At 41.3% G+C, this 11,282-nt stretch overlaps 1 protein-coding gene across 1 annotated transcript in view; it reads left to right on the top strand.

The window, feature by feature from the left end:
- The window catches only part of LOC310792188 (extended synaptotagmin-2-like), a gene marked incomplete at its 5' end in the record, with an annotated part of 95,671 nt that overhangs the window by 63,815 nt on the left and 20,574 nt on the right, over window positions 1–11,282 (top strand). Inside the window, 5 exons of the mRNA XM_083653917.1 lie at window positions 1,739–1,915; window positions 3,443–3,528; window positions 4,612–4,660; window positions 6,446–6,535; window positions 7,229–7,324. Coding sequence (XP_083510043.1) covers window positions 1,739–1,915; window positions 3,443–3,528; window positions 4,612–4,660; window positions 6,446–6,535; window positions 7,229–7,324 — 498 coding nt within the window. The remainder of the gene's footprint in view (window positions 1–1,738; window positions 1,916–3,442; window positions 3,529–4,611; window positions 4,661–6,445; window positions 6,536–7,228; window positions 7,325–11,282) is intronic.

Here is an 11,282-nt window from a genome sequence, read left to right as displayed (position 1 = left end):
CTTGACAAGGAACCCTTTTGAAATGGTTTTCCCTCGCCCAAATTTAACCTATGTTTGGACATTATTTAGCCCCCTTCCCGACAAGCTAGCATATATTGCTTGGTAGCAATAGATGCCTTAGGTCTTCTAGTTTCTGATAACAGGATGTAGCTTTAAAAATGACCCTGCAAAAGCCATTTGATTACCCACGAAAATCGGGAGTGTTGGAAGACCACTCGCGGCCCACCTGCAGTACCTCCATGACCCACTAGTGGGCCGCGACCCGCAGTTTGGGAATCACTGCAGTAAGCTAGAGTTAGCCTCTGGCGTTAGCTACCTGTTAACCGTTAGCTACATTTGTTAACTAAGTGTTCGGCAGGCTCAAAACCCCGCCGATAATACCAGCAGCTGTTGATATCTGTTGTCTAGTTGTTGATATTATAACAATATTGTGGCTTCTAAACTTAACGTTTTTTACAGAGATGCAGGAAGACACTAATGGCAGCACACTGTTTCAGCTGGCTAATAGGTTTTATCAAAGGAACTAAGGAGTATTTGTGCCAATGTTGGTACTTCGTTCTTTCCACTTGTGATGTGAACGATCTTACTTTAAAAAGTGCATTTAATCTGCTCCACTATTACATCAAGGTGAACACTTTTTCACTGCCCACCCAATTCAACCATTTTGTGTCTAAAAGGCAGGAAGTAACACAGGTGCAAGCAAGACATTAATGACGGTTTAATTAAACTTCCAATCCATTTAGGTCAGGGGTCTCAAACTCAAATTACCTGGGGGCCGCTGAGTGTCCAGTCTTGTCACAAGGCGGCCACTTCATGTATTAAAAAATATATATATATATTCATTTATTTGAGGGACAATCTATTTTTTACATTAACAATTTATTCGTTTATTTGAGGGACTTTGTTTTCTTTTTTTAGGGACAATGCACATTACTAAATTAGGCAGTGTTAATTTTCAACTGTCCCTTGGAACTCCAGCTAGAATTAGAACTGATCATAAATGTCACTTGACAGCTCAGTAATCCGCTCTGCCACTGTGTTGGCTGAAAGGCTGATGTTGCTTAAGTGACTTTTTTTTCTGGACAGACGATATAACATATAACAGAAGTGGAGTATTGGCCAGAATGAGATGAACATTTGGAAACTTATTCAGCGGGTATCTTGCATGTTGCGTTCAGATGCATTGTACTTTTTTTTTGCAATTCCATCACGGGCCACACAGGGGGCGCCGGCCCGCGGGCCATGAGTTTCAGACCCCTGATTTAGGTGATCCAGTGCACATTTAAAATCAGAAACAGACAAAACGAAGACAACAAAACAATGTGCAGGTAGAGACAAGAAACCTTATCTGGACTTATGCTTGGGCTCTACCTCAGAAACCCAATAATAACAATAATCCGTAGAAAGTATGCATATCATAATATCAGTTATCGTATTGGCCAAACCTTTCATATCAGTGCATCCCTACAGGTTAGATAGCGAACATTAATTAGATAGCTTGGGAGTTGGTGTCAGTCTCGCCCCTCGCAGAGCATGTCTGATGCTCTATGTGGTGGGTCTGTCCCCTCACAGGGCGTGTCTGACTCTCTCTGTGGTCAGTCTGTCCCCTCACAGGGCGTGTCTGACACTGTCTGTGGTCAGTCTGTCCCCTCACAGGGCATGTCTGATGCTCTCTGTGGTCAGTCTGTCCCCTCACAGGGCGTGTCTGACGCTCTCTGTGGTCGGTCTGTCCCCTCAGGGTGTGCTGCGGATCCACTTCCTGGAGGCCCAGGACCTGCTGGGGAAGGACAAGTTCCTGGGAGGGCTGATCAAAGGCAAGTCCGACCCCTACGGCGTCATCCAGATCGGCAACCAGCTGTTCCAGAGCAAGGTCATCCACGAGACCGTGCACCCCAAGTGGAACGAGGTGTACGAGGTGAGAGACGTCTGGACTGTCCGTACCAAAAGCACAACTACAAGCACTTTATTCTAAAGGTGCAGTAGTAGGGGTTGGCATGACTACGGACATGGAAATATAAATCTCTGTTCATATGACTGACAGTGCACTCAAACGAAATTGTCTACTTACAAAACAAACTAAAATCAAATAGAAAATATGCAGAAAATGTCTTAATTTTAGTCTGTCAATGTGTTGACACAACAAGGATGAGGAGGCATTGGTGCATAGTTATATATGTTTATTGAGCCTGGGATGTCTCCATAACTGTAGTCTCGCTGGCCAGCCTCCTCTCCCTTCCGTCTGGCGCCGCAGGTCTCCATAGTGGGATTGCGATGGGCGGCGCTTAGCGGCAGTGCCCTTGAAAAATAGTTTCAAACAATCCAACTTGCTGTTTTCAGCATGTAGCAACGAGCTAGCGTGTAGGTTTCTGCCATTAGCTTGCTAGCTAGTTAGCGTTGTTGTTTTCCCTGAGGCGGCAGGGGACTATTTACAGCAACACACAGGGAGGAGGGAGCGGAAGCCGCGGAAACCGACGCCTCCAATGGGAGAGCAGAGTAGAGCAGGGGAGGGTTTATCCCAGTTATGGAGACCTGCGGCGCCAGACTCCTCGGACGGAAGGGAGAGGAGGCTGGCCAGCGAGACTACACACACACACACACACACACACACACACACACACACACACACCATAACTGTGACTGAAAACTCAAATCCATTGTGTCTCCAATTCTCATTTAAGATGTAATTTCTCCTTCTTTTTTCTTCACACAAAATGTAATGTTTGGCTGTGCTCATTCTTAAAGTGACAAATTGTCAAATATATTGACCCTATACCTCAGGATCCAAGACATTTAAGTAATGTCAGCGCTGTTATAATCCTTTGCAAATGTGTAATTCAATAGTTACTTCCCCACATAATCTATATGTGCAAATTCAGCTTTAAACAATGTGTTATGGATTTTATATTTGCCAAAACATCAGTATATTCCTATCATGGAAAATCCACTCAAACTGTTCAGCAGAGAGAAATCCTCTCATCCTCTCATCCTTCATGTTTAGTAGGGATGTCACAATACTAGAATTTCTACTTCGATACCCAGGAAAATATCGATACTCGAGTCGATACCACGTGATGACGACACATCAAAAATAAAGTTAGACAGATGGACGGACAGAGGCACACTTCTCCATAATCTAGGCCCGATAAAAGTCATTACAACTTTGCACTGACAGCAGGCTACCCATGCTCTAGCCATCAGCCTATCAAAACATGTTGAGCTTGTTGAAGCAACAGATACCCACCAATGATAGGGAGGGAAAAATCAGTGATTTTTCATTAAGATAAAGCATTGTTGGTATTGAAACTGTTGCAAATGAGTGTTGTATGTACCGTATTTCAAAAATGTTGTATTGATACTTTTCGATAGTATCGATTATTTTGACAACCCTAATGTTTAGTGTGGTTGAAGATAATATGAATGAAATGTGTTGTTTTTATTGCAGGCCTTGGTGTACGAACACGCAGGCACACAGCAGCTTGAGATCGAGCTGTTTGATGAAGACACAGATAAAGACGACTTCTTGGGAAGGTACTGTGAAAAGTGAAAATGACGCTGCGGTCAGTGATGGCTTATTAAGATCTTGTGGATAAATTGACTGAAAACTGAAGTAAACTGAAACTGAAGGTGATGGTAGCCGCCATATTGGTCTGAAGTCAACTTTACTATGGTTACAGACATTTAGTGGAGTGACTCCTGTTACCTGTCGTAGTATTCCACACATTTTAATGTTCTTTACCATATATCTACTCATGTCTAAGTATAGTATTTGGGCAGGATTTGGTGGATATTGGCGACTTAGAACAGTTTCAGAGCACATACTGACACACAGTACAGGTCCTTAATACTTAGCGTATAATAAACTATATTATTGATAGTGAATATACTGTACACTGTCCATGTATATAGATGCATCAGTTCAGAACCAGAATCAGCTTTATTGGCTAAGTATGTAGACATACAAGGAATTTGACTCCAGTTTACGTTGCTCTCAGTGTGCATAGTTACAAGGTAAAACAAACAAGGACAGTGAGTTGACAGAGGTACATTTAAACAGATGAACTGTTATTTACAAGTTTACAATAATAGGCTAAGTGTGGTGTAAACTGTCATAAATACTATCTAAGAAAAAAACAATTGTATATCTATGTACAGTATAAGTATATGTAAGCCATGCTGGATTGTAAACAAGGCTATAAGTCATATATTGCACAGTTATTTACTGAGTTTACTCATTTACTTCCAAGCTTATCGAGTGACTTTTCCACGCATCACATATCACACAATCAGACGAGATTTCTTCGCAAACATCTCCCGCCTTATATAATGAGATTTTGAGCCAGTTTGAGCGCATCGGGATATAACGAGCCAGGCTGAGCGCGTCAGGATTTAAGGAGCCAGGCTGAGTGCGTCAGGATTTAACGAACCAGGCTGAGCGAGTCAGGATTTAACGAGCCAGGCTGAGTGCGTCAGGATTTCATTTCCATTAACTCCCAGTCAGTCGTCTGAAAGGCCTTTACAAAGTAGACAATCTGCCTCCGCGCTGTAACTTATCCAGACACGCTCACTTATGATGAGTTGGTCAGTTTTGTCTTCTTGTGACTTGTGTTGCAGTCTGATGATCGACATGGCCGAGCTCCAGAAGGAACAGAAGGTTGATGAGGTAATCTGCATCTCTTCTTCTCTCAATCTTATTTCTGTGCATTTTCTAGCCCACTGAATTCAGTTCCGCTCAGTTATGTTTATTTTATTTTATTTTTTTATTTTTTTATGTATACAGGGGAAGTCTGACTAGCAGTAATGCTCTCTTTTTCAGTAGTGCTCTGTTCACATTCACACACACATTCATACCTGGAAGCTGACCAGTACATCCGCAGTCTGATCTGCTGGCCACTGATCAGCTCCACTGGAGCAGTTGAGGTTAAGGGCCTTGCTCAAGGGCACCTCAGTGGTGGTAATGAGGGAGGGCCAAGCGCTGCCTTTTCACTTTCCCCACCCAGATTTATCCTGCCGGTCCCGGGGATCGAACCGATGACCTTCCGGTCACAAGCTCCCTTCTCTAACCGTTAGGCCACCACTGCCCCTTATCACATAAGCATGTCTCGAACGGCTTTACACAGCATAATCACAGTCATATATTACTGTGTACATCATATAACTACACACAACATAGGTTACATACATCATATACATACTACACATTTTACTAGATTGCATTATGATACTAGACAAACACAACATATCTTTAGACTGTGGGAGGAAACCGGAGCACCTGGCAGAAACCCACACAAACAAATGGAGAACATGCAAACTCCAAACAGAAAGGACCGAGGAGGAGAGTCAAACCCATAACCTTCTTATGCGTTATTAATGATGACACTGGACTGTGTTTGCACTGGTTAAAGTTGTGTATAAATATGTTGGTGTTATTAATGATGACACTGGACTGTGTTTGCACTGGTTAAAGTTGGGTATAAATATGTTGGTGTTATTAATGATGACACTGGACTGTGTTTGCACTGGTTAAAGTTGTGTATAAATATGTTGACGTTATTAATGATGACACTGGACTGTGTTTGCACTGGTTAAAGTTGTGTATAAATATGTTGGTGTTATTAATGATGACACTGGACTGTGTTTGCACTGGTTAAAGTTGTGTATAAATATGTTGACGTTATTAATGATGAAACTGGACTGTGTTTGCACTGGTTAAAGTTGTGTATAAATATGTTGACGTTATTAATGATGAAACTGGACTGTGTTTGCACTGGTTAAAGTTGTGTATAAATATGTTGGCGTTATTAATGATGAAACTGGACTGTGTTTGCACTGGTTAAAGTTGTGTATAAATATGTTGACGTTATTAATGATGAAACTGGACTGTGTTTGCACTGGTTAAAGTTGTGTATAAATATGTTGGCGTTATTAATGATGAAACTGGACTGTGTTTGCACTGGTTAAAGTTGTGTATAAATATGTTGACGTTATTAATGATGAAACTGGACTGTGTTTGCACTGGTTAAAGTTGTGTATAAATATGTTGGTGTTATTAAATGAAACTGGACTGTGTTTGCACTGGTTAAAGTTGTGTATAAATATGTTGGCGTTATTAATGATGAAACTGGACTGTGTTTGCACTGGTTAAAGTTGTGTATAAATATGTTGGCGTTATTAATGATGAAACTGGACTGTGTTTGCACTGGTTAAAGTTGTGTATAAATATGTTGACGTTATTAATGATGAAACTGGACTGTGTTTGCACTGGTTAAAGTTGTGTATAAATATGTTGACGTTATTAATGATGACACTGGACTGTGTTTGCACTGGTTAAAGTTGTGTATAAATATGTTGACGTTATTAATGATGACACTGGACTGTGTTTGCACTGGTTAAAGTTGTGTATAAATATGTTGGTGTTATTAATGATGAAACTGAACTGTGTTTGCAGTGGTTTGTGATGGATGACGTGGCCACAGGAAAACTGCATCTCAAACTAGAGTGGCTGTCTCTGCTGCCCACAGCAGACATGCTGGACCAGGTACCACACGCTGCACTTACACACATAGATTGACTTAAACAGATCATTTCCAAAACAGCATACATTATATAATGAAAATTATTATTTGTGTGTGTGTGTGTGTGTGTGTGTGTGTGTGTGTGTGTGTGTGTGTGTGTGTGTGTGTGTGTGTGTGTGTGTGTGTGTGTGTGTGTGTGAGAGTGAGAGAGTGTGTGTGTGTTCCAGTTATACTATCAAGTATAACTGGAACTATACTTTGCATTTGAACCATGCTACACCGATCTTGATCGATCTGAACATCATCTCACATTGGTGGGGGGGGGGGGGGGGGGGGATCTGATGAAATTTAGTTCATTATTTCCTCATTATCATTATTATTCATTACTGACTTGATTATAATTACATGAATTATTAAGGGTTTTTATATGACTTCCTAGTGATGAAATATAGCCAACAAATATTCAAAATGTCACATAATCTTTCTAATGTGTGGAAATGTGTTTTGCAAGTTACATTATATAGAACTACACAAAATATATATCAATATATTATTTTTTCTGTCTCATTTGCTATTTTGAGTTTTTTAAGAGTTTTAACACATTACTTTACTTTATTGTATTGTCAAATTAAATGTATTCTACTTTGTGGAAATGTTTTTGCATGTTGTAAAGAAGTATTCAAAATATTTTTAACGGATCTATTTCTTCTCGGCAGGCGTTGACGAGCATCAAGGCGGATCGCGGCCACGCCAACGACGGCCTGTCCTCCGCCCTGCTGGTCGTCTTCCTGGACTCAGCCCGGAACCTGCCGGTAAGTCAGCCAGCCGTTCCAGGTCATGTTTGAACCAGTGAATGTAACTAGAGGTAACAGTTCCAGGTTCCTTGCCCTGCCTGTTACTACTGTCTGGTCCAGCAGGTTCACCACAGACTCCCTCTTCTCCGCTGTCCTGCCTGCTTCTCTGCTCATGCTTCTTCACCATCAATTATTTTCTCATAGAGACTGTGTCCTTTGCTTTGTTACAAACAATGTTTTTCAAAGATCCTACAGTATGCTACTCTTATATGCATAACAGGGGTAGGGAACACATAGATATTGCACCCAGAGACTCAGTGCTCTACTCCTGTTGCTTCTTGCTATTGCAAATTGTGTAAATTGTGCAAAAATAAACTTGAACTTGAATGATGATTAGCATGACAGTCATAGCAGTAAAATAAAATGTATATTAAATCACAGCTACATACAATACAGCCATAGATCTCCATAGACACATCATTTGTAAGAATAGAAGATCATTCAAGTTAAGATGTGCATTTGAGCACAAAACCGATTCTTTAAAAGTTCTACTTGTAGAATTTTTAAGCAGCAGTCATTGTCAAATTAATTGTGATATCTTGGTATAATTACTGTAAACAAATGGTTGGTTGTCTCCTCTATCTCACAGCAGTAGTATTGTTTGTTCAATCGTTTCTCTACATTAAGACTACATTTCCCATAAGCCCAGTTGCTTTTCCTGCCCGCCCTCCCCTCATGTGAAGCGGATCAACATGAGGATGTGATTTCTCTCCTTTCACCATCTGCTAAAGGCCGATTTTATTTACAGTAATTATAATATATATATATATATACATACATACATACATACATACATACATACACATATACATATACATACATACATACATACATACAGTACATACACATATACATATATATACATACACATATACATATATATACACACACACACCATTACTGTTATGCCAGTGGCATCCCTGATTGGCCCGGTTACATTGTAATTTCTGGAAATGGATGTGGACAACTATAAGTCCAGACTGATCCATGGAGTGAAACAGAATGTGAGTTAACGTGCTCATGATGCTTTTACAAGGCTAACATGTTACTAATACTACCTTTAAGATGAAAAAAGAAGCTGAGGTTGTCTTGTCTGGTATCTTCTAGCATTATCAACCTGATTCTTTAGAAGTTTGTTCTTGGTATGGATCTGCAGTGTAGACCTCACATGTCTCTTTTCAGCCTCTTCTTCTTCTTCTTCTTCTCCTTCTCTGCTTGTCTCCTCTGCACCTCCTCCCTCTGAAGAGCGTCTTCGAGGGGGACTTGGGCTCTGGCTACTTAAAGGAGAGGCGGGCGGCGGGCCTGGTGTTTTGTGAGAACACCGCCTCTCTCTATAGGACCTTATTTGTGAGTCCGCCGGCTGTTTTCTGCATCCTGTCGAGTTATGATTGTGTTTGGTTTTTATAAAAGCAAGAACAAAGGGTGAACCTTTGAGCCTGATGAGCATGCTGCCCACCAGCTTGTGTACGGGTTAAATATCTACATTTGGTTTGTTCTGAATGTTGTTTGTTAGTTTGACTGACGGAAAAGATGGGGAACGTGGCAGAAAAAAACAGAACCGAACACGAGGAAGCAAAAGCCAGGAGTTTTCTTTCAGGAACTCTCAAAAGCATCCTTCCTTCGCTCTTTTGACGAATGACTGATTTGTTGAAGAAAGCACATTAATGCTGTAATTAATGTTTTCACAATCCAGTTAGATCAATTGCACTAAGGTCTCTTTCACATATAAGCTGGTGGACTCGGTGCGATTCGGGCGGGTGAAGTTGCAACATTGTTGCTATTTTCATTTGGTCTGGTTCACTTTCACACAACAATTTGTCACAAACACCAAACTTTCTGAACAATGTGGTCGAAACAGTCACTCATCTATTGGACAGAATAGAGAAGGGAAATCTATCCTCTCTTCAGCAGGCTTCTTGCCTGGATGAGGGCTGACTGAACAACACAAGTGAATCCGCAAAACACAAACCATGGAGCAACACCACCTGCGATATTGGGATTTCTGGTTTTACTTTGGTGTTACTATCAAATAAATATTTGACAAGGATGTGCCCAATATGAGCAGCAGAAGAGGCAGCAAGCTGTTGAACATTTCATTCTGCAGTTGAGACGAGCGAGGCAGTACCGAATGAGAAGGCAAGTCAGCTGTTGAGATACGTGTTGTTATGACGGCGTACGTCACACGGCGTGCAGGTACTGTACACGTATGCGCGCCGTAGTGTTTGTTTTGCTCCCTTCTACCGTCTTCTACTCATGATGCACTGGCGCTTCCTATTTGCTCTTGTGTTTAGTCTGGTTTGCTCTCACACAACAAACGAACCGCGCCAGGGTTCACTTGGAAGCGAAACCGAGACCCATGTTTTCAAGCGGACCAGAGTTTGCTTGTTTGTTTCGCCCCAGAGTTCATTCGTGCGTTCACACCACCCCAAAGGAAGCGGACTATCCGAGGAAACAAACTCTGGCGCGTTTAAAGTGGACTAAACAGCTTATATGTGAAAGCGACCTAAAACATTCTCTGGAAAAAGAAAATACTGGTTTCAATAAGAAAAATTCTCGACAGCGCTAATACTCAATATTGATGCTACAAAATTTCTCCCCCAAAAAGATGATAACAATATTGAATTTGCCCTCGGCCAGCGCCACCAGCGGAGGAAACCAGCTGTCGGCCAAATAATATTTGAAATTATTTTCTCTGTTTGTTTTATGTTCATTATGTCCCCGATGGGTGGGGTTTTGCCACTAAAGGCAACATACTTAACGGAAAGTTGAGACAATCACAGGAAAAGCTCTTTAGTGTACTCTTCTTTTGTTAACGCCTCACATGACATAATTTGAATGGTCAGGATGTGGCAAACTCCACCCATCTGGTCCCCTAAGAAGGATAAAACAAGCATGAAGAATTATTCCTAAACACTGTTGGACCCAGATATGGCTAATTCCTTTAAAGAGGAAATGGAGGGAGGAATGCATTTTGACTGTTGATTCCTCTCCCTCCGTCTGCCTGCCACTGTGTTCAGGGTTTCCCTGCTCCTTCACCCAGGCTCTCATCTCCTGTGCAGCCTCTCTGCACTGGTTACCTGTCACATTCAGAAGAGCCAACTTCACTGTAAAACACATCTGATTTATTTTGCACGCAGATCCAAAAACTGTAAACTGTTTTGCATTCATTCCATTTTGACATTCATTTGGTTTGACAGTAATGTCAGACTTGATTTGTGTTAAGTTGTGGACCAGTGATGTCATTCCATGATGTGAAATCTAAAAGAGTATGTTGTGCTTTAACCCATTGATACCTGATGCAGCATTTGCGTGTATATCCCTCATTTGTGTGTGTATCCCTTTGACGCGTCACGTGGTTCGCGGTCTTAAAGGGATACACACACAAATGCTGCATCAGGTATCAATGGGTTAAGAAATGGCCTGTGTGAGCAGAGCAGTAAATGGGCTAAAAGGTGGAAAAACACTAGAATATCTCCCATGATCTGTCCAAAAGAGCTCTGTGCTGAGCAGCCTGTGTTGCCCTTTTGAGGTCTCTTTGGTATAAAGCACTTTGGAACCTCAGTGCTGTATAATACTGATTTACTTACTTACTAGCTCTGCCACCAGGGGGCAGCACACGGTTCCCTCTCCTTAGGTAACATTAGTAATAGTATACTTCCGACATTAGCAAATTTGGAAAAACTCGATTATCAGATTATCATCTGGTTCCTACGCAGGTGTGGAAAAAATATAAAAAATGTATTTGATCATTTCCACATCTTGAAATTTTGGGGAATTTGGAAAAAAATGTCTGGAAAAGAATGGAAACTGTTGTGGTTCAGGTCCGATACACACATATTTATAGCGTTCTGTTGATGTGAAGAATAATGTTCAGATAGAGGGATGCTATTATGACCCAGTCTTCTGTTAGCATGCA

This window comes from Poromitra crassiceps (genome assembly GCF_964638095.1).
Source record: "Poromitra crassiceps genome assembly, chromosome: 17".
Classification (NCBI taxonomy): Eukaryota; Metazoa; Chordata; class Actinopteri; order Beryciformes; family Melamphaidae; genus Poromitra; species Poromitra crassiceps.
The sequence above is the reverse complement of the archived record's forward strand: the minus strand, read 5'-3'. Positions and strand labels throughout refer to the sequence as shown.